The sequence below is a fragment of the Astyanax mexicanus genome, chromosome 18, assembly GCF_023375975.1.
Source record: "Astyanax mexicanus isolate ESR-SI-001 chromosome 18, AstMex3_surface, whole genome shotgun sequence".
Taxonomy (NCBI): Eukaryota; Metazoa; Chordata; class Actinopteri; order Characiformes; family Acestrorhamphidae; genus Astyanax; species Astyanax mexicanus.
This window is the reverse complement of record NC_064425.1, coordinates 19,837,262-19,860,429: the sequence shown is the minus strand read 5'-3', so window position 1 is coordinate 19,860,429 and position 23,168 is coordinate 19,837,262. Positions and strand designations below refer to the sequence as shown.

The 23,168-nt window shown below is 34.9% G+C and overlaps 5 protein-coding genes across 5 annotated transcripts; all 5 read right to left on the bottom strand.

Annotated features, from left to right (window-relative positions):
* Positions 1 to 2,503: 2,503 nt before the first annotated feature.
* On the bottom strand, positions 2,504 to 3,871 carry LOC103031028 (olfactory receptor 52K1-like). Its single transcript, XM_007236793.3, has one exon. It carries the CDS (start codon positions 3,580 to 3,582, stop codon positions 2,620 to 2,622), a length of 963 nt encoding a protein of 320 aa, XP_007236855.3. The 5' UTR covers positions 3,583 to 3,871; the 3' UTR covers positions 2,504 to 2,619.
* Positions 3,872 to 6,611: 2,740 nt separating this feature from the next.
* On the bottom strand, positions 6,612 to 8,496 carry LOC103031351 (olfactory receptor 52K1-like). Its single transcript, XM_007236794.4, has one exon. It carries the CDS (start codon positions 7,781 to 7,783, stop codon positions 6,821 to 6,823), a length of 963 nt encoding a protein of 320 aa, XP_007236856.1. The 5' UTR covers positions 7,784 to 8,496; the 3' UTR covers positions 6,612 to 6,820.
* Positions 8,497 to 10,786: 2,290 nt separating this feature from the next.
* On the bottom strand, positions 10,787 to 12,239 carry LOC103031664 (olfactory receptor 52K1-like). Its single transcript, XM_007236795.3, has one exon. It carries the CDS (start codon positions 11,822 to 11,824, stop codon positions 10,868 to 10,870), a length of 957 nt encoding a protein of 318 aa, XP_007236857.1. The 5' UTR covers positions 11,825 to 12,239; the 3' UTR covers positions 10,787 to 10,867.
* Positions 12,240 to 15,470: 3,231 nt separating this feature from the next.
* On the bottom strand, positions 15,471 to 16,779 carry LOC103031978 (olfactory receptor 52K1-like). Its single transcript, XM_007236796.4, has one exon. It carries the CDS (start codon positions 16,502 to 16,504, stop codon positions 15,557 to 15,559), a length of 948 nt encoding a protein of 315 aa, XP_007236858.3. The 5' UTR covers positions 16,505 to 16,779; the 3' UTR covers positions 15,471 to 15,556.
* Positions 16,780 to 21,612: 4,833 nt separating this feature from the next.
* On the bottom strand, positions 21,613 to 23,045 carry LOC103035588 (olfactory receptor 52K1-like). Its single transcript, XM_007236905.4, has one exon. The coding sequence runs from the start codon at positions 22,702 to 22,704 to the stop codon at positions 21,739 to 21,741; it is 966 nt and encodes a 321-aa protein (XP_007236967.3). The 5' UTR covers positions 22,705 to 23,045; the 3' UTR covers positions 21,613 to 21,738.
* Positions 23,046 to 23,168: the final 123 nt, after the last annotated feature.

Below are 23,168 nucleotides of genomic sequence, written 5' to 3'. Positions count from 1 at the left end.
TGTGTGTTGTTTCCCATCTGATTGAAGCCTGATATATGTCTGTGTCTCTATATACACTCAACTGTTTTTCTCATGGGGCTGTGATGTAATCCTACAGGTTATTGAGTGAGCTTTCAGAGACTAGCAATGAAGTGCAGTTCTACACGTGTGCTGTGTTCTTAATTATGAGCTTTTTAATGTTTCAATTTACAAGCTTAAAAAAATCATTTTTTTAAATTTATGTATTTGCTCTCAGATAGCTGATTAAATATGACAGTGCCAGGGCCTCGTAAATAACAAAATGGCAGAAGGGTTGGTCCAATCATCAGAATATTTAGAGCTCAGTCTCTAACTATGCCAGAGTCATCTATAGCTGAGAATCCAAAAGGGCATAATTGGCTGTGTCCCTTTCTTAGGGGGGATCTCTTCCCCTTGCAAGACCATCTATCTAAAACCCAATCATACACACAGAAAACCGTATTGACCATACACTGTAAAAAATAATGTTTTGACTTAAGTTTATTTAAGTACTATCTACAAGAATAATCTAGTACAGTCTAGTTACTCACATAAAATTTCACATTCGCACTACTTGGTGTTTTTTTGTAATTGTTGGTCGTCAAATACATTTGTAAATTTTAGCATAAATGTCAAAGTAAAATTTACAAAGTTTTTGTATTTTTTTTCTTTTTGTGACAAGCAAAACTGAAAACTGCAAGTAAAAGGTATTTTACAGGATCCACAAATGTGCAGAGACATCATCTTTTTTCACCACATTACTCTAAATCTTTCTTTTTTTCTGCCCTATTTGGCAAGATTTTAAAAGTGTTTTTAAGTCCTGTACAAAATTGCAAATAATTTTAGATTTGTTTCCATCGTAACATACAAGCAAACTTTGTCTCTCCATGATCTCCATTTTATAGAAAATCATGTGGTGGGACCATGAAGAAACTAATACTTTGGGACTTTTATGTTGAAACAAATTTAAAGACAGGAAGTTGCGTCATTTACCAGTTTGCCAAGGACGCATGAAATCTCAAATTTTTCGTCTTTTATTTAAGATGGAATTTCTAAACATTTATTTATATGTTTACCCTTTGCAAATAAATAAATCTCTAAAGGTACCTTATTTTCCACACACACAAAGTAATACATTGATATTTTGAATAGATATGTTTTTTTGTTTGATTTTATTTTATTTTTTTGGGTGCAGCAAGTAAAAAGCTTGAATAATTGGTTAAAATATAGATCTCTCTTCTATTGTCCTTTATCTCTTATCTTGTTAATTGTGTAAACTGTTTTTTTTGACTGGTAAACAAAGATTCATTACTTTATTGGGTCAAAACAATAAAATATTTTCAAGTTGTTATGAAAAATTGTTGTAAAGTGCGTTGTTTCAAAAAAAAAATCACAGATTTATAAATAAATGTTTAGAAATTCCAACTTAAATAAAAAACAACAAATTTGAGAAGAGTTGCTCGCTGCTTCCATGCATCCTTGGCAAACTTGTAAATTATGCAACTTCCTGTTTTTAATTTGGCTTCATAATAAAAGTCCCAAAGTAGTAGTTTCTTCATGGTCACACCACATGATATTCTATAAAATGGAGATCGTTGACAAAGTTTGCTTGTATGTTACGATGTTAATAAAATTACAAATGCCTTGCAATTTTGTACAGGACTAAAAAAAACACATTGAAAAACAAAACCTAAAATTGTTCTCCTTAATGCAATTTTTAAATCAGCTGAACAAATAATATTGAATTGCACCATAAACTACAGCAAACTAATTGCTCCAATTAACATTATTAAGTTAAGTTGTTAAAAGTTGGTGTAACTAAATCATTTGTGTTGGCAAAATTTACAAATTGTAGCTTAACCCTAGTTGAGGCCAAGCCAACTACTTTGCACTACTTTGACACAAGTTAATTGTTTTAGTGGATGGGAAAGGTTAGTCAGAAACTTAGTCAACTTACAAAACACATTTCATAGAACCTAAAGGAAGCCAACTTAAAATGTTAAGTTTTATCAATTTATTTAATTTTTACAGTGTAGTTACAGGCATTTGTGTTAGCTCTAGAAAGATTTATGCTAAACCTAAATAATTTCTGTCTTCTGTTTAATTTGCTTCTGCTAGTTTTCCCATGTCCTTAGAAACTGCTGTAACTGTCACCTCTACACCACCTCTGGATCAAACAATGTTTTGCTGCTGATTTAGGCGTAAGTAAGCAAAAAGGGCTGAAGTTGGTGTATATTTCACCTCAGTTCAGCCTGTTGATGAAATCTTAAGATGTTTTTATAATAAGAAATTTTGGAGAGCATTTTATTCTTAAGAATATTATTAATTAAAATAAACAGTTTATACATAACAAATTATAGTTTTTTTTTTTATCTGGTAACATTTAATTAACACTGTCATGAGATTTTAACTGCCTGCAAGGTATTGTTCATCTCATGATCTTCTTTTTAGTACAACATTTTTATTTAATATATATTTTACATTAAAGGTTTTTGAGACAAAAATATCATGCATGTTTTTTTTTATTAAAAACTAAAAATGAAAAACATTGTGAGATACATTTTATTGTGAGACACACTTTAGACTTCTATTATAATTATGAGTAGTTTTTACATCACTAAATTATTGTGCTAAGATTTTCACCCTTTTAAAGATTTTTAAAAACTGCAGTCTGATTTCTTTTGTTCTCACGCCATAAATAATTGGGTTGAAACAGCTTGGAAAAAGCACATACATAGTGCTTATAAAAATACGGTTGTAAGGAGAAACATTATTTTTAGTCCTGTATGACAAAAAAGCTGTCAAGACTAAAACCAAAGTAACTGCGATCACAATAATGTGTGTAATACAGGTGTTGAGAGCCTTTGAGCTGGATTTCCCGGATTTTATGACAGAGGTAAATATTATGACATATGATACAGCAATAAGCATAAAATCCACAGTTGGTATAAGAAAGGCAGTTGTAAGTCCTGCTATGTTGTTAACAGATGTATCTCCACATGCCAGTTGGACCAATCCCATGTGCTCACAAAAACAGTGATCGATCTCATTTTTCATACAAAAATTCAATCTTCCTGCCAAAGAAACCACAACAATATTCAGTAGCGCATTTCTGATTAATGGCGCAATAATGAACTTAAGAACATTGGCTGCTTGCATGTGTTTATGATAAGAAAGGGGTCTGCATATAGCAAAGAACCGATCCAAACACATCAACAGCAATAAACCAGACTGTAAAGTGCCGACAAACTGAATCCAAAATATCTGCATTAAACAGCCCACAAGAGAAATCTGATTCCAGCCAAATAAAAACATTAGCAGCATGTTTGGTACAAAAATCATCGGCATAAGCAGATCCACAACAGCCAATAAACCAATTAATACGAACATTGGAGAGTGCAGAGCTCTCTTGGTTATGATTAGAAATATCAGAAATGAGTTTGCAGTGGTACACAATAAAAACATCAGAAAATATGGGATGAACAGAAAACGCCGCCATTCTCCCAACGAACTGAAACCATTCAGTTGGAAAGTTGTAAATGAAACATTACTAATAGGGAGATCTTGCATTGTGCTCAACCCCATAGTGTAATTAAAACAATGTGCTAAAAAAAACTGCAACAAACTATACCTTTACTAGGTGTTGAATTTGTATTGCTTCTAATAATTACAGATGGGCAAAATTAAGTATTCCTGTTTCTATTTAACTACTATCATGATGTTCACTAAATGTAATTCACATTAATACCTGCTGTTATTAATTGCATATCAACAAAAGTATATCTAAATTGAATTGAGGCCATTCCATTTTACAATCAAATAATTTGAGTTTTTGTCTGAAATTGTGCAAAAAATACTATAGGAATAAGTTTTTTTTTAAACACAATTATTTTAAACAAGACAGCACTCAATATAAAACAAGGATGCATACATTGCAACATTTCTGAGAATATATAAATAAAATCATAACAATGTTCCTATCAGAGCACAGATGAATGAACAGATGAATGTACTGGATTTGGTAGTGTCACATATTCTGTTCTGCTCCTAAACAGCTGATTAATTCAGGCATTCATCTCTGCCTCCATATATACACCATGTTTGTGTTCTCTTGAGGCTGTTTTGTGTTCATACATGAGTGTTGAGTTGAGTTTTGGCATTGAGCACTTTTGATACTGAAGTCACATGCTGTGAATGTGCTGTTTTAATTCTTAAAAAAAGCTTTTAGATGCTTTTATAATAAAGTCTGTTGATTGGTTTTGATTTTTAAATGCAACCTAGGCTACAGATCAGGCACATTCATTTAGCTTGTATGTTATGATCAGATATTTTTTTATCACAATTATTTTTTAGATAATTTACAAGCAGATGTGCATGTTTATATTAATTGAGGTTTGTAAAGGCATTGGCATGTTGCTAATTTCAACAACACAAACACACAACACATAAATTGGGCAGTCTGCTTTGAAAATGCCACAAATGAAAATCTACTGGATCCAAGCTCGCTGTACTGTTCATGCTTAATTTGTAAAATGTGTCTTTTTTAAATTTACATTACCTATATTACCATATATTACAGATAGAAAAAAAATATCGGCTATGTTTCTGTATCAGCAGATTTTCAGCTTAATATGTGTAGAAGTGGCGAGCATCATGGAGAAAAGAGAATAAAGATTTTAACCCCACTAATCGGATAACACAGCTCTCCACAGTTCATCTTTCAGCTCATACTGTGAGTAGAAGAGCTAACAAACACCACTAACCACACAAACCAGCAAACACTGCAGAGCAAATAACACCAGAGTTTTTAGAGCTAGCTTAGATAAGCAAATATCCTGTATGGGGATTTACAGACTCTCTAAGGTAAAACCGAGCCAGTGAGTCAGATTATTGTTGTCATTATTAAAATAATGTTAACCTACTTAACATTATGTTTTTTGCTAAGTGCTTGGAGTGGTAGGCCAAAAAAAAAAAAACATTCTACCACCCCTTTGTGTACCGTGCTAAGTGTTAGCCAAGCTTATTTTTTTCATATGTAACCCTTCTGGTGCACCTCAGTAATACAAAAACTTTTTTTGTATAGTTAAATTTGTATGTGATTACAGAAATTATTTTAGTTTTTTGGTGTGCTGTACATGCAGAAAAAAAATGTGTGAATACTCATGAATGCATGTTTTTTTTTTCATCCCCTTAGGGCCTCCATATATGACAGAGCAATGCTTCACGTTATGTTTCACTTTAATCCAAGACAGAATCTCAAGAGATATGAATGAGTTCAGGGTGGTGCCGAGCTTATCACCAGAAATTAACTGGTGCCTCGCTAAAAAAAGGAGACATTATTTGGCCAGACTGGTTTATTTATTTATTTATTTTTCTTTGACACTGCAGCCGTGATCTGTAGCTGCTACATTCTAATATTGTTGAAGCAGAAATATGAGTCCAAATGTTTATGAGCTCTGTTAGCTTGTTAATTCATTGGCCCTCAGTGAAAATGAGTTTGACACCCTTGCTTTACAAGGACAATTACTATTTACAACAAAACTTTCACGTTACTTACACTGAGACACTTTTATCACTTCATGTTACTGATATCCATTCATAATCATCCACTCATGTTGCTGCTACTTCCCTACTCCTTATATTTTGTGCATTCATTTTATATATGTTATGTTTGTATTTGTAATCTATTTTATTTTGTCTTTATATTTATCTATTTTAAAATCGCTCTTTTGGGTGTAAACTGGACCGTGAGATTACAATTTTATTTCACCTCATGTACCACATGTGATGTGAAACAACAATAAAATCTCCTTGAATCTTTAAATAATCTGTTTATATAATGTCTGCTTCTAACTTCTTTGGCCATGTTTAATCATACTGAACCTTATTTTTTTACCTTTCAGCCTTCAAGCTCTTCCAAGGTTAATTTGGCATGCCTAGTTCACCAATTACAAAACACTATAAGCTTCAGCTTTTTTATGAACATTAATTTAATGACCACAAATCATTTTTTACACAACACATAATTGTTAGCTAAAGTTATGCTTATGCGTCATTGTGTGCATGTCATGTATATGTTAAAAAATGGGTGCACACTATTTTCTTCATGTCTGCTTCTGCAAAAAGACAATGATCCCGCCACCCAGCCCCACCCCTTTCTGTACCTGCTTGCTGTAACTCACAGACCTTTGGCTGTTTGCCCACCATGAGCATGACGCTGCAAATTTGCACCGCACATTGTTTATGCTACACTCATGGATAGTCCAGTCCCCCCCCCCCCGCCCCCCCTCCCCTTTTACCTTGTTTTGACCTCTAGTTCATACCTTGGGTCTGAAGCTAGGTAAATTAATCCTATACTCTGGAATCTAATAATATAAAAACGGATTTAAACATAATAAATACAATAATGCACTCTTTAAATGCACGCACACTAGTTACAAAAATATATTTTCGAAAATATTCAATTAATTCAATATATTCCTTAAAAATATTGAATAACTAATCACATTAATATCAGTTACACTCTCGAACCCTCTGCATGGAAACGGCAGCAGAAATTAATCTACACAATCTGGAAAATGACAATGTTATAAATGACAGATATGCAGCACATATACAGCACCATGTTTTTTATTACTTCAAACGTATACATACAGCATACACATACATAGCATACACATATTCCATACCTGTACAGTATATAATAAGTCAATAGGCAACCTGCCATTTACACAGGAGAGGAAAGTCTTAACTTATTAACACATGCTGGAATTAATTTACCATGTTTAATAATATATTAGTAAGCAGTTTACACATCTCTAATTTACTGAGCTAAGACTTTTACATGTTTAAATAATTTTAAAAACTGCAGTCTGATTTCTTTAGTCCTAACCCCATATATAATTGGGTTAAAACAGCTTGGGAAAAGTACGTACATTGTGCTAAAAAAAACACGGATATTAGGAGAAAAAGCATTTCTAGTTCGATATGAAACAAAAGCTGTCAAAACTAACACTAAACTAAATGTCATGACGATTATATGAGTGATACAAGTGTTGATGGCTTTCCAGCTGGACTTCCCTGATTTCATGACTGAGGTAAATATTATTGCGTAAGATACTGTTATAAAAATAAAATCTGCAGTTGTTATTATAAAAGGACCTGAAAGTCCTAGTATGTTATTCAGAGTTGTATCTTCACATGCCAGCTGGACTAAACCCATGTGTTCACAAAAACAATGATCAATCTCATTCTTCATACAAAAATGCAATTTTCCAGCCAGAGACACCAAAGTGATATTAACGAGCAGGTTTCTGATAATTGGTGCAATGACAAATTTCAGAAAGCTGGTTATTTGCATGTGTTTGTGATAAGAAAGAGGTCTACATATAGCAAAGAACCGATCCAGAGACATCCAGAGCAGAAGAGTAGACTGAAATGTTCCAAAAAACTGAACCCAAAATATCTGCATTAAACAGCCCACAAGAGAAATCTGATTCCAGTCAAATAAAAAGCTTAGCAGCATGTTTGGTACAACAAATATTGGCATAAGCAGATCCATAACAGCCATTACACCAATTAATACAAACATTGGAGAGTGCAGAGCTCTCCGTGTTATAATTAAAAATATCAGTATGGAGTTTGCGACAGCGCACAATAAAATCAATAAGAAATATGGTATGAACAAAAAGCGTCGCCATTCTCCCAACGAACTGAAACCATTCAGTTGGAAGGCTGTAAAGGAAAAATTTCCAATAGGGAGACCTTGGATGGTGGTTAACACCATGGTAAAGTCAAAAAGTGTGCTCACTACAACAAACTACAGTAGCAAGGTGTTAAAATGTATCTTCCAATTATTACAGATTTACTCATTTCAGTTTTTTTTTTTTTTTGCTGTTTGATACAACCACTAATGCTCTTTAAATTTTAAAAGGACAGTATTATTTGTTGTACATTAAATTACATGTACATTATTCTTATTTAAACATGAGAACATTAGTTAACGTCTTACATAGACACTTTATGTTAAATTATCTTCTATAAAGATACTGCAAGTATTGCTATATTGAAGTATTGCTGTTTGTACAGTCAGACAAAACATGTGTACAATAATGCACTTCCAACAGCTGATTAAAGGCTGATATCTTGTCCATGCCTCTGTATATACACCTTGTTTTTTTCTCTTGGGGCTGTGTTGTAATCCTGCAGGTTGGTATGCTTTGTCAAACCCACACTCCAGTTATTCACTGGGCAATTCCCAAGAGTTTTTGGCATTCTGCATTAATATCTAAATAATTAATCTAAGGTTCAAGGGTATTCCATGTTGACAGTTCACTACATTGCCTCACACTCCTGTTATTTCAGTCAGTAGGCATACTACAGTGAACTGAAATAATAAGCACATATTTGCAGGTTGTTAAAAAAGGCAAGGTCCAAAAACATGGAGATCAAGTAAATTAGTTATATTCTAAATTGCCCCCCAAAAAATAATACCTTAAAATTGCCCTGGCGTGTGAATGTGTGTCTGACTGTATGCCCAGATATAGCACGAATTAAAGTTCAACTTATATAGTGCCTTTCTAGAAACCCAAGGACGCTTTACAATTTACACGTTTTATGTACAACTATTCACACTCAGCACTCATCCACACACCGGTGAGAAGCAGCAGCCAATAGCGCACAGCGTACTCTCAACCGGAAACGAACGTCCTCCTGGAATACTGCATCGGGCACTACAGCATTTACCCAGGACAGAGTGCCAGTCCATATCTGTGCACAGTCATACATACATTTTACACACACACACACACACACACACACACACACACACAAACTTACTTACACACAACCTACTTTTAGAGTGGTATTTATAGTATCCAATTTTCCAGATCAATTTAGAGTATTAAATTTTTCTGGGCAATTTAGTGTATCCAATTTACCTGATCATTGTGTTTTTGGACTGTGGGAGAAAAGAAAACCCATGCAGAAACGGGGAGCACATGAAAAACTCCACCCAGATAGGGACTTGAACCCAAAACTCCATTGCTGGGAGACAACGTTCTAACCACTAAGCCACCGTGCCGGTTGACCTCCAAATATGCTGTATTTGAGAAAAATACAGTAATGCTTAATGTGACTCTGGGGAAGCAGCTGCTACCTTTTACCATCTAACTGTTGGTAACATTTGGGAATTTGTAACAAGAATTGATGGATAAATTCCTATCAAAGAACTAATAAGAAATAACTGGAGAATGTAGTATTCTTAAAATGTTGCTAACATTTATTTACCACCATGATGTGTAATGCAGGACTTATATGAGACCAGGAAAACATCAGATGGGCTATATATCTGTCTGTCTTGTTTATGTTCACATGTGGCGCATGTCTATGGTCATGTCAAACCAGCATTAAAATCTAGAGTTGTGCTAAAGTAAATGCCAACAGGTTTTTACACAGCAAAGCATTCCTTCTGTATTGTTGCTGAACTACAAAATAAAATAATAACTATGACTGGAGAAGAAAAACGGCCATCAATTCCCCTCTCAGTCACACATTGTGCTATTTCTACATTTAAATACTCACCAACACACACTGCTAATATTAATCTAAATAAAGGCTGAATTATTTTATATCTTTAGAGAAAAGTGGAGGGTGACTGTATTTTTGTTCTTGTGTTCTTGCAGCAGAAAATCAGGGTAGTTTTTTGTATATATCGGTTAATTAAGTTAGTTTTGATGTTTATAGTTTGCTTTGTTTGTTATTTTGGCCTATGCTCAAACTAAAGTCATATTTCGTCAATTCTCATTTGTCATAAATCTACAGTGTTTTGTGTTTGGTCTTGCAGAGGGTCTGGGGAGAAAGACCACTGTCTCCATTTTCTGTTACAGTCTGAGGTTGTAACAAAGCCCATACTACACATCAAGACCTGTAATGCTTGTTTTCTTTTAATTGATTCATTTATTTTTTTATTGTTTTATTATTTACTTTTATACAGTACATTTTTATTACTACAAGAAATGCATTTATAATGAATACAGGACAACATGCTATAAGAAAATAATGTTGCTTATATAAACAGTAAGCACAGAATCGGAATGAGAGTAATCTGTGTGAAAAAGCTACAGGATCCAAAATGTCTGTACAAAATTAGGCCCAACATTCTATTTTTATTTTTGGTTTTTTATTTAGTGCCCCAGTAATATAGTGTTTTGTTGTAGTGTCCCAGTAATTTACAGGACGGTAATGGCCTGTATAATTTAAAAATGTTAATGTTTCTAATGTTCTTAATATCAATACATACATATGAAACTTCAGTATAATTAACAAAATAATTATTGTCTAAATTCACTGCATAGAAAGAACTCATAGCTAGACTTACATACAGTGGCATGCAAAAATTGACCTGATTTTCCAAAGGCATTAATTTGTACCATTTCTACATCAAGCAAGATTTTTTTGCCATTTAAAAGATAGATTTTTTTTAAATCATAAAAATTCAAAGGGTCTAAAACATTTTTGCTAGGCCTGCATGCTGAGTTTTTGTAGCCCCCTCCTTTTTGCAAGTATCAAACCTCATAAATGTTTAAGTTTTTATGTTTACAGCTTTTACTGTTTTTTCCTTAGTCTTATTTTGACATATATGTAAATATATATGTAAATATGACTCAGATTCAGCACATATACAGCAGCATAATTTTTATTACTCTAAACATACACAGTTGCATATGCAGACGTCACGTCTCTGTGTGAGAAAAAAAAGTCACAGCATTAAAAAACTGTCCATGCACAGAGGAGAGCCTAAGATTCGGTACAGGTGTTAAAGTTATTAAGGCATGAGTATTGTAAGTTTTTTTTTTTTAACATCACATAATTACTGTGAAAAAACTTTCACACGGTTAAATAATTTTAAGAACTGCAGTCTTATTTCTTTTGTTCTCACTCCATAAATTACTGGATTGAAACAGCATGGAAATAGTATGTACATTGTGCTTATAAAAGTTCGGACATTTGGAGAAAAATTATTTTTAGTTCTATATGCCAGAAGAGCTAACAAGACCAACACCAAACCAACTATGAGGACGATTATATGTGTAATACAAGTGTTGAGAGCCTTTGAGCTGGACTTCCCTGATTTCAAGACAGAGGTAAATATTATTACATATGATATAGCAATAATTATAAAATCAGCTGTTGTTATTATTAAAACACCTGTAAGCCCCACTAAGTTATTAATGGTTGTGTCTTGACATGCCAGCTGGACTAAACCCATGTGTTCACAAAAACAGTGATCGATCTCATTTTTCATACAATAATGCAATTTTCCAGCCAAAGCAACTAAACTGATGTTTATAAGCATGTTTCTGATTATGGGCACAATAACAAATTTCAGGAAGTTGGTTACTTGCATGTGTTTGTGATAAGAAAGGGGTCTACATATAGCAAAGAACCGATCCACAGCCATCCACAGCAGCAGAGTAGACTGCAATGCGCCAACGGTCTGAGTCCAAAATATCTGCATTAAACAGCCCACAAGAGAAATCTGATTCCAGTCAAATAAAAAGCTAAGCAGCATGTTTGGTACAAAAACAGCTGGAAAAAGCATGTCTAGAACAGCCATTACACCGATTAGTACAAACATCGGAGAGTGCAGAGCTCTCTGGGATATAATTAAATATAGCAGAATAGAGTTTGCAATGATGCACAACATAAACATCAGGAAATATGGGATAAACAAAAAGCGCCGCCATTCTCCCAAAGAACTGAAACCACTCAGTTGGAAAGTTGTAAAAGAAACATTTCCTATAGGAAGATCTTGAGTGGTCACCATAGTAAAGTCAAAAAGATATGTTCAGTGATGTTACATGACTTAATTTGTATTATTATCTTTTAGATAATTATAATTTCTTCTCATATCTCAATGTTTTTAAGTCTATTAATTATTTACATAGCCATTTTATATTATATTAGAATAATAATAATATATTAGAATACTAAACAAAAAGTACGGTTTCTTAAAACAACTCAAGCAACTTGACATATCCTATAGTTAATATCATAATGTAAAATACACTAATAAACAACAGTATATATTATACTCTCCTTTGTGCACATAATGAAATGAAATAACATCATCAAACAGAGTTATTGCTTTAAGTACAGTCACATAACACATTTCTGTTTAGCTTCCCAACAGCAGACTAATTAATTAATGGCATTTGTATCTGCCTCAATATATATACCTATTTGTGCACTCTTGGGGCCGTGTTGTATTCCTGCAGGCCTCTGCAGAAACGTTCTGAGATTAGCATCGAAGACTTACGCTGCACACATGCTGTACTTTCTATAATATGTTTTCCTCACAACTGAAGCTTACATTTTAGTGTAAAAGATTGATTTTGATGTTAATTAAGATATTTATATCTTTAAAGCTATATATATATATATATTGTGGCGTGAAGGTCCCGCAAGGAGGAGGTTCGCTATCTCCCAGAGACAGATCCGGAGCTCCAGCTCCTGCAGCACCGGACAGCGCCCGAAAGCACATGGCCAGGATCAACAAAGCTCCCGCTCCTTCAGCACCAAGGACAGCGCACTGATCACCTGCTTGCTGGAGGAGCAGACGAGGCACGGCTGGCAGCCACTAATCAGGACGCTGCCAGAGAGTGGAGCCCTTTAAAAGCCTCAGTATTACTGAGGTTGGGTTGAGTATGGTTTGGCTTGTCCCCAGCTCCACACTAACACTTTTCTCTGTCTCTCCTCGACCTAGAAGGCTGACTCTGGAACCCGTTGCACAAAGGGATCCCCGTCCTAAAACTCCAGTCATTGGATGGACTAACCTCTCCTGGATTGGGAAGGGATATTGGCCCCTCTAGCCTGGTGGCTCCTACAGCCTCGGTCATCTGAACCAGGGACTTTACTTTTCTCAGTTTTTCTTTTTTCCCTTTTATTAATAAACGCCCTACGGGGAGCTTTTTGTTGAACCTGCCTCTGACTCCTGCTTCAACTGGGTTCTCCTAGCTAGGTTGCTCACAATATATATATATATATATATATGGTTGGACATTGCAAATTAAGGCATAATTACACTGCTTTCCTTCTTTATTCTTCTTTTTCTCCTTAATACTCCTTTTTTCAGAATTTTCCCTGCAGTTTTCAAGATATTAAATTCCATGCACACAGTTGTGCACCATTATGACATTCATATGTCATGATGATGCATCACCAAGCACATGGCCTACCACAGCAAGCTCTTGGCAACCACTTAAGACACTATATGTGTTTTTTTTTGTTGTAATGTTGTCAATTTGTTTTGCTGATTTCATTTGCTGATTTTCGAGTCAGACCAAAACATTTGTTTATGATTTTTATTTGTTAATTGGGTTTTTTTGCTTCAGCCATGTTTGCAGTTTGTCTCCATGTATCAGACATGTTTTTGTACAGAGTACATGAGCTGGAATTATGTCATGTGTTTCTTTTTTTCTCTCTCTTTTTTGATCATCTGTGTCTTTTCCATTAGTATCATGGTGTTTTTTAGGTTTGGTTTTTCCAAAAGCTTCTCATTAGCCAATTATAAGTAAATTTATTTCGGCTGAGAATAGTGGTACATATTATTGGTTGGCAAGTACTTTTAGTGTTCGGGCAAATAAGAAAAAAATACATTACACTGAAGAATTACTAATTTATTTATTAAATTTATTAAGTCATATTGCAGTGTTTGGATTTTTAAAAGCAGCTGTGATGGAGCCCCATCTGAAAGATACAAACTGCACAGGGTTAGCCAAGACAACTAGAAACAGTAGCTGTCTGAGCTCACTTAGCTTTAGCTAGCATTTTTGTTTAACACGATATTGTATATCTCTCTGGTTATTTCAAGTTAGGTAGCGGCTAGCTTAGTATACACTGCTCAGGTAAATGCTATGAATACAATAGCACTGTTAAGGTAGGTAGCTTGCTGGCTAGCGAAATGTGGACTAGAATGAACTCAATACATTCCACACTGTTAGCTATAGCTATACTTCCGCCTCACAGCAAGACGGCCTGGGTTGGATTCCCGGCTGGGGCAGCCTGGGTCTTTCTGTGTGGAGTTGCACGTTCTCCCCGTGTCGGCGTGGGTTTCCTCCGGGTGCTCCGGTTTCCTCCCACAGTCCAAAGCCAGCACATTCAGGCTAATTAGATGTCGGATAAAAATTGCCCCTACGTGTGTGAGTGAATGTGTCTGTCTGTGTTTGTATTCCCTGCGATGGACTGGCGGCCTGTCCAGGGTGTATCCTGCCTTCCACCAGATGCCTGCTGGTATAGGCTCCAACCCCCCCGCAACCCTTAACGGATAAAGCGGTTGACAGTGAGAGTGAGAGAGAGAGCTATAGCTATTATTTCTACATTTTGTATATTTAGTGCAGCATTTTTTTTCTGTTCTTCCTTTTTAGTTTCTATCTAGGTATATATCCTTTCCTTTCATGTTATTTGCCATATTATCTTTACATATTTTTATATATTCTTTTTATATCTATTCTAACTGTATTTTTATGTAAAAGCTGTTTTTATTAGCGTTGCTGAGGTAAATGTATGACTACAGCACTGCTGAGGAAGCTAGTTAGCTAAATCTGTGACTAAAGTAGCATTGTTTAAATTAATACAGGAGTGTAATTACATTGCTGAAGAAAATGTATATGCTTTGTTGATTTTTCTGCTGGGATATAAAAAATATTTATTCTTTATTTTAAATGGTAGTTTTATACAGGCTTTTTTGTTTGAAATACAAGACAAAAAACATGTTGGCTATTTAATTTATACAATAATGAAAAAGTAGCAAATTCAATAAAAAATGGGAAAAAATTGTGAATTTTATTCATCATTTAGCCAAATGTCAAATGTTTCAAATGTTCTTTTCATGTAGCTAGGCCAAATGTCCCACCCATTTAGCTGCTACTTATCAGTAGATCCCACATCACTAGTGATGCCACAACACAAGGAGGGTGCAGCATTGCCAAGTATCCAGTGCACTCAGAGAAAAGCGCAGCGACTCAGCTCCCATACATCAGATTACAAAAGCCTTGTGCTGATTCAAACCAGCAATCTCCCAATCGTAGTGGCAGCGCTTTAAACCTCAGCGCCCAGAATTCCCTTTTTTATTACAGAAAAGTGATTATATTCAGCAAATGGTTACAATAGCCAAGACACAACTGATACTTGTCCAAGGCCTGTTGCACTTACAAAGACACACTGCCCTGACTTAAAATATACAAGTCATAAAGTAAAAAGGTGGTCTAATTATTAAAGTATACATTTTTGTAGTTACTCAGTGTTTAGTGGTTTTGTGTGTCCACCTTGTTTTGTTGCCAAATACCCTGACTTTTTTTCTGGCAGCTTTTAAAGCACTTTTGTAAGTTGCTCTAGATAAGAGCATCTGCTAGATGGCTTAAATGTAAATGTTATGTACATTGTTTTTAGACATAAGACACCACAGTTTACCAAACACATTTTTTTATTTATGATTTTGACATACAGCCACTAAATAACAATTAGTTTAATAAAGAACACCAGAGCACCCATCAATAAATCACTGTAATGACACTTTTGCATGGTTAAAAAAATTCAGAAATTGCTCTCTTATTTCTTTTGTTCTTAATCCATAAATAATTGGGTTAAAACAGCTTGGGAAAAGTGCGTACATTGTACTAATAAAAATACGGCTATTGGGAGAAAAATAATTTTTAGTCCTATATGCCAAAAAAGCCATCAAAGCAAATGTTAAAGTTCCAGTAATAACGATTATGTGTGTCACACAGGTGTTCATAGCCTTCGCATGGGACTTCCCTGATTTTATGACAGAAGCAAATATTATAACATAAGAAATAGTAATAAATACAACATCCACAGTTGGAATTAGAAAAGCAGCTAAGAGACCTACTAAGTTATTAATAGAAATATCTCCACATGCCAGCTGAACAACTGCCATATGTTCACAAAAACAGTGATCAATCTCATTGGTCATACAAAACTTCAATTTTCCCGCCAAACTAACCATTACAGTAACTAACATAATGTTTCTGATTACTGGCACAATAATGAACTTCATAAAGTTAGGGATTTGCATATATTTGTGATAAGACAGAGGCTTACAGATAGCAAAGAGCCGATCCAGAGCCATCCACAGCAATAAAGTAGATTGAAAAGCACCAACATAATGAACACAAAACATCTGTATTAAACATCCTACAAGTGAAATCAAATTCCAATCAAATAAAAAGCTAAGTATCATGTTCGGGACAAAAAATATTGGCATAAACAGATCCACAACAGCCATGAGGCTGATTAATACAAACATTGGGGAGTGCAGAGCTTTCTGGGATATAATTAAAAATATCAGAAATGAGTTTGCGATGGTAGACAACACAAACATAAGAACATATGGAATGGAAAGGAGAAGCCTCCATTCTTTCAAATCATGGAAACCATTCAGTTTGAAAGTTGTGAATGAAACATTTTGCACAGCAGGATTTGACATGTTGCTTATCGTCTTCTTATATTTAGCAATTCAGTGAAACAATTACAAATAAACAAAAAAAATGCATATAAAGATTTATATTTCAGTTTGCCACATGAAAGTCCTTAAGCAATGCCTTAATGGTGTAGGTTCACTTGAATTTCTCTGCAAAGAAAGCTGTAAATCTAAGAATCTTGATTCCTATCTCCCCTCTTGTTGAAAGGTAACAAACCTGTAAAGAAAAAATGTTAACTGGATCATTGTTGAAAAGGCCGTTCTTCTGTTCCCTGAACAGATCCTATTTTCATTCCCTATCCTTGTTCAAAGCATGAAATATTTCCCTGCCTCTATATAACCCACAGTTTTCTCAGGAGATTACAGTTTCTTAGGGCTTTGATGAAGAAGCACTGACAGAAAAAGGCCTTTCTTTTCTCCACCTCCACACTTAAAGGAGAAATGGACTTGGGATGTAGTGAAACATGATCACGAGTACGGTAATACGTTTTGTTGAATAACCCACCTCTTTTTTGTGAGGCCACCATTATTACCTAGCTTTGCCTTATCTCTCTTGGTTATAGACTTTACCAGAGCTGCACAAGTTGCTACTGGAATCCCTTTCCACTCCTCCATGATGACATTAAGTATGCCCTATAGGTACTCAGTTGGGTAAGGTCTGGAAACATACTTACCCAGTCTATGACCTTGTTGTATGAAGGCGTGTTTAGGGTTACGTTGGAAAACTGCTATGAGGCCTAGTTTCTGGAGGTGATTATGCACTATTTTAGAATGTCACAATCTATGTTGGAATTCAGCTCCCAAATGCCAGAATCACACATCCAGGCCCAGATCATAATGCTACCACCACCATACTTGTCTGTAAGTTGTGACTGCCAGTATTTAGTTATGTGTACACTGTCCCTTTAAGAGACGCGGGCACATGGGTAGCTACGCTGATAACGTATAGACGCGGAAAGTTGTTGTGCTGTACCCCTAGACCCACTGACTCCTTTATTTTTGTAGTAACGCGTAATAAGTGCTTTTGGTGTCTACTTAGTTCATGTATGAACTAATAAACGAGTGGAATACCGCCAGAGTGAGTCAGAGTCTTTCATCTGATCCAGAGTGCTTCTTGTTTCACCTGCCCAAAGGCCCCCTCTCCGGGCTGGAGCGTTCCAAAGCAAGGAAGAGTTGTCTTGACATTCTTCTCCAGGGTGCTGCCGCAAGTTCAAAGTCAAAAGTCAAAGTCAAAGTGTTTTTTATTGTCATTTCAGCTATATACAGAGTACACAGTGAAACGAAACAACGTTCCTCCAAGGACCATGGTGCACATAAGATCAAGTTTATCTTGATCTTGTCAGACCGCAGGACATTGTCTCAGTATGCCATGCTCTTGGTCTGTCTGTCTTCAGCAAACTATTAGCAGGATTTCAGGCTCAGGCATCTATGTTTTAAAGCCAAAATCTGGTTATTATGCTGAGCACACGGACGCAAGTGTACACTTTTGTTGCCAGAGGTTTATACATTAACAGCTGTGCAAGAAGTTATTTTGAGGGCACATCAAATTTACAGTTACACATGTCTGTTCCCCCACTACTTTACATTCATCCAACCACCCTTCCTCCTTCATCCCATCCTAACACCATTCAACAACCCTTCATGTAACCACCAGAACGATAGACACACATACAGTGTACACAAACAGGTTACATTTTTGCTCTATTTGTTGTAAAATTACACCAGACACAGAAAATGAAAAACCAGGATGATTTTTATTGACCAAAACATGGGAATATAGCTTTAGGGGTGAGCATAATCCAAAATAAGAAACAAAACCAACGATCAAAGACAACTAACAACCTGCAAATAAATAAAAATAAAAACAAACGATCCTAGCTTCCAATCACCAAAACAGTAGAAAATATTATACACCAAAATGGCACTCACCCGCTACTTTATTCAAAGACTATTAAAAAAAAAAAAAAAAAAAATCAACAAAAAGTTGAGCAAAAAGTGGTTCCAGGTCAGGAAAGGGGAGGAGCCCTGAATGAAAGGGCGCAGGCAGGCACACAAAAAAGAAAAAACAAGGGTCATATGCCCCCACCAATCATCCTTTGTGACAAATGTGCAGTTTACAAATTAAAAAAAATAAATAAATAAATTAAAAAAAAAAAATTAAAATAATGAATATAACTTGGTTTAGGCAAGAAATATTTTTAAAAAATCTTTTCATAAACAGCAAAAACCCTAAATGTACTAATGAAAACCAACAGGTGATACAGCAACTTCACACAAGTAATCTCTAAAAACATAAAACAAGGTACTAGTGCATGTGTCAAGTGGCTAGTGTCATCTTCACACAGCTGCCTGAAAATTCTCAGGATAGCAATAGCAATTTTGTCAAGCAGCATTTCTTAAAACCACATTTACCTAAACAGAACAACATTTTTTTTTTACCAAATATTAGACTTTAAAATTTCAAAATACTTATAAAGTTAAAACTGAAATCAGGGTATTTTTCAACTAAAGGAGGAGAAACTTAACTCCAAAGCCAAGTGCAATGCTGCTGCCCAAAAAGAAGTGCTCACTTGACTAAAGTAGGCCCAAGCCACCACAATGACCACCAGTCTTCTGCATTCAAAAGCATCAAACAGCAACAGGTCAGGTTTTGTGTTTGGGAAGTCTTCACCACTATTGGTCTCCACCACTAAATGAAGAGCGGACTAATCTTTTGCAACACCTGTCTCCACTGTTTTGGGGCTTGTAAGCAGGATCTGGGGCTTGCACCTAAAAGAGAGTCTAAAAAGCTTTCTTCTTAAAAAGTGCAACATTCAGAAGCAAAAATGGTAGGCCAATCAAAGATAGAAATTACATTAATTACCATACACCTCCCCAAACAAAGAAAGTCAAAATAAAACTGCCAGCAAAACGCATACCTAGTAAACACCTACCTGCACAAAATTAACAGAGGAGGGTCAGGCCATATCAGAAAATGTGTGGGCTTACTTACCAGACCCTCTGCCTAAACAAACACCGGACACAGAAAATAAAACAAACCAGGATGATTTTCACTGACAAAAAAGTGGGACTATGGCGTCAGGAGTGAGCATATGCCGAAATAACAAGCACAACCAACTAACAAACAAAGAAAACAATCTGAACTTGCAAAATAAAGAAAACAATACACAAACTATCCTAACTCCCTGTCACCAAAACAGGAAAAAAGGTAGTAAAACAAAACAACACTCATTCCCTACTTTACTCAAAGAAAAATGAAAACGGTAACACAAAAAAAAAATCAACAAACAGAATACAAAATGGAGGTGCCAGGTTGGTCTTAGCAGGCTGTTGTTCCAGGCGAAGCCTAAACATCTGTCCCTTGGGTCAGGTTTATTTTTTTCCAAGTTCTTTTATAGAGGGTGCCCCTGGTGGCCAATTAAAGTCTTGCACCTAATAGTAAAACACACAAACAGCACATGCATGCACAAAAAAAGGGAAAAAATGAAGTATACCAGGTGCCATTGCACAGCTTATTTATCTATTTCTTTATTTATTTTGCTAAATATTAAAAATAACAGATGTGATGAGATTACATTTTTAGATGCAATCTGCTACATTTGGAGCAGCAAGCTTTAAATGGTATGGGATCTATTTTCCTGTAATAATGCATCAGATAATCATTATCTCAAAAATGAGTAAAGTTTTGGGAGTAAATTCTCATCAGGATCAATAATAGGCATCAAGGGTTCTATATAGAGCTAGACAGTATGACCCAAAATGTATATCACAGTATTTTTCAAGATTCTGATGGTTTCATGATACATCACAATATTTTTGTTATATATATTTTTTTAGACATTTTTGCATTTTTTGCATGATGACTGGGCTTTCATACAGATTTGTGGTTTGTGACTTACTCTACTGTAGGGATACATAAAATATCAAGCATTAAGACTTTAAATAAAATATTTGATTAGTAGAGGGTTTACTCTGTACCTAAACATTACAAAATATATGAAGAAATCAGACTGCATTATCAGAAAAACAGCTGAAAAATGTAAATAGACCATAAAAGAGACATGCCAACAACATTAACACAGCTTCCTTTTCAAAATGAAATATTTTAAATAGTTCCATAAATACTATAAATTGACCTCAAATATTAAAATTGTAAGTATTCAAAAATATATTTCTCAATATTATTTTGCACAAGTAAGACAAGTAAATAATAAATTACTTTGAACCGTATTTTAAGGACTATAAGGTGCACCATATTGTAAGGCACATTATCAATAAACCTCTAATTTCTGGTCTATTTTCATACATAAGGGTTTTAAGGCGCATTTTCAACGAGGGACAAGGAACAAGGGTGTCGCCACGTTCCCCTTCTTATTCAGCAGGTCTTGAGGTTGGGTGGCATCTAAGTAAACAAAAATGTAATTCTTAAAAAAACAAAACAAAAAAAAACATTTTCTTTCAAAGTCAAACAAACACTGAATGTTAAGCTACACAGATGTCTCTCCTGACAACTAATTATTTGGGTGATTAAAGTGCTTCTGTTTATTTGCAGTAGATTTCCAGTATTTTAGCACGGTTAGCAGCAGCGCTAGCTAGTAAATGCCTCCCTACACCGCTACACTGAGGAACCCTGAGTGCTCCAGTTAACCCAAGGCTCAACCTGACTTGTAAAATTCATACATAAGGAGAACCAGCTTATAAGGAGCACTGTTGATTTTGGGAAAATTAAATGATTTTTGTGCACCTTACAGTGCAAAAACATGGTAGCTGTTTATTAGTCACAATTCCCTTTGAACTCCAATCAACAAATACATTCAGTTCAGTGTGCATTAATATTATCCTTCAAGCTAGAGTATTAATTTATTTTAAAAAATGTTATAGTTACTGCTCTTGAATTATTTTTTTAACTTCATATTGAGAGTTTTAGGGCCTTTTATTTCTTGTCTTGAATAAATGATTCTGTACCCAGGACAGATTCTGGGCTCATCTGGGGGACGAGAGGAACTTTTTCTGAGCTGTGGATCGATTGCTTTATTTACTTTTAACAGAATTTACTACATAATATCTAGGAATAAACACACATCCATTTATTCTGTGTATATTCCTGTTAAGAACATAATCATTAACTACATTTTTTTTATTTAAAATGTCAGCAAAATTTAATGATTTAATCAGCGACTGTGATCAGTTGCACTGTAACACAAAGATAACATTAACACACACTACCCCTCTGCAGATATTTAATATTGTGGTAAAACTTTACCAAGATTTATGAATTTCAGAAGCTGTTCCCTTATTTCTTTTGTTCTTAATCCATATATGATTGGGTTAAAACACCCTGGAAAAAGTACATACATAGTACCTAGAAAAATCTGACTATTAGGAGAAAAGTTATTTCGAGTTCTATATGACAAAGAAGCCAGCAGAGCAAATACTAAAGAACCAGTCACAACAAATATATGTGTAACACAAGTGTTAAGAGCTTTAGAGTGAGACCTTCCTGATTTTATGACTACTGAAAATATTATTACATAAGATACAGTAATAAGTACAAAATCTGCAGCTGAAATAAAGAAAAGAGTTAAGAGTCCTAGTATGCTGTTTATAGAAATGTCTCCACATGCCAGCTGAACAACTGACATGTGAGAACAAAAACAGTGATTTATCTCATTTTTTAAACAAAACTGCAATTTCCCAGCCCAAGACACCATTGTAGCAACCATGATTATATTTCTGATTACTGGCACAATAACAAACTTTAGAAAGTTGGGCATTTGCATATATGTGTGATAAGAAAGAGGTTTGCAAATAGCAAAGAACCGATCCAAAGACATCCACAGCAATAAAGTAGATTGAAACGTACCAGTTAAATGAACACAAAACATCTGTATTAAACAGCCCACACGAGAAATCTGTTTCCAGTCAAATAAGAAGTTGAGCAACATATTTGGTACAATAAATATTGATGAACACAGATCCCCAGCAGCCATCAGGCCAATTAATACAAACATTGGAGAGTGCAGAGCTCTCTGGGATATAATTAAAAATATCAGAAATGAGTTAGAGGTGGATGAGAATATAAACATAAGAAGATAGGGTATGGTTAATATGGGCCTCCATTCCTTTAAATCATGGTAACCATTCAGTGTGAAAGTTGTAAAAGAAATATTCTTCACAGTTAGATCTTGCATGTTGATTTCTGTCATCTCACATTCTGCATTTACATCAAACACTGTCCCTTTTAAATATTATAACTTCTATATCTCTATTTTCACCAATAATAACATAAGTAGTTCCAGTAGTCCAAGTCCCAGTTTCAATAGTACGGCCTCTACTCAAATATCAGTCTAATATTGTTTTCTGTTGCATTACTTTTTTTTTTTTTTTTTTACAATTTTGTATAGATTAAATCATAAAAGCTACATTACATGACTATTCACAGGGATTTTTTCAGCAAGCTGCACAACAAAATACTTGCAGTGATTCAGACATAAATTAAATATTCAACTCAGACACACATTATCTACTTTCAAAATCAATGTAAAATTAATGTCCTTTAAAAAAATGGCCTTTTCTCTTCTTACGCTTGATTAAAGCTTGATATGAGTCTTTATATACACCTTGTTATTTTCTCTTGAGACTAATGACTAAATACAGCTGCCTACTGCAC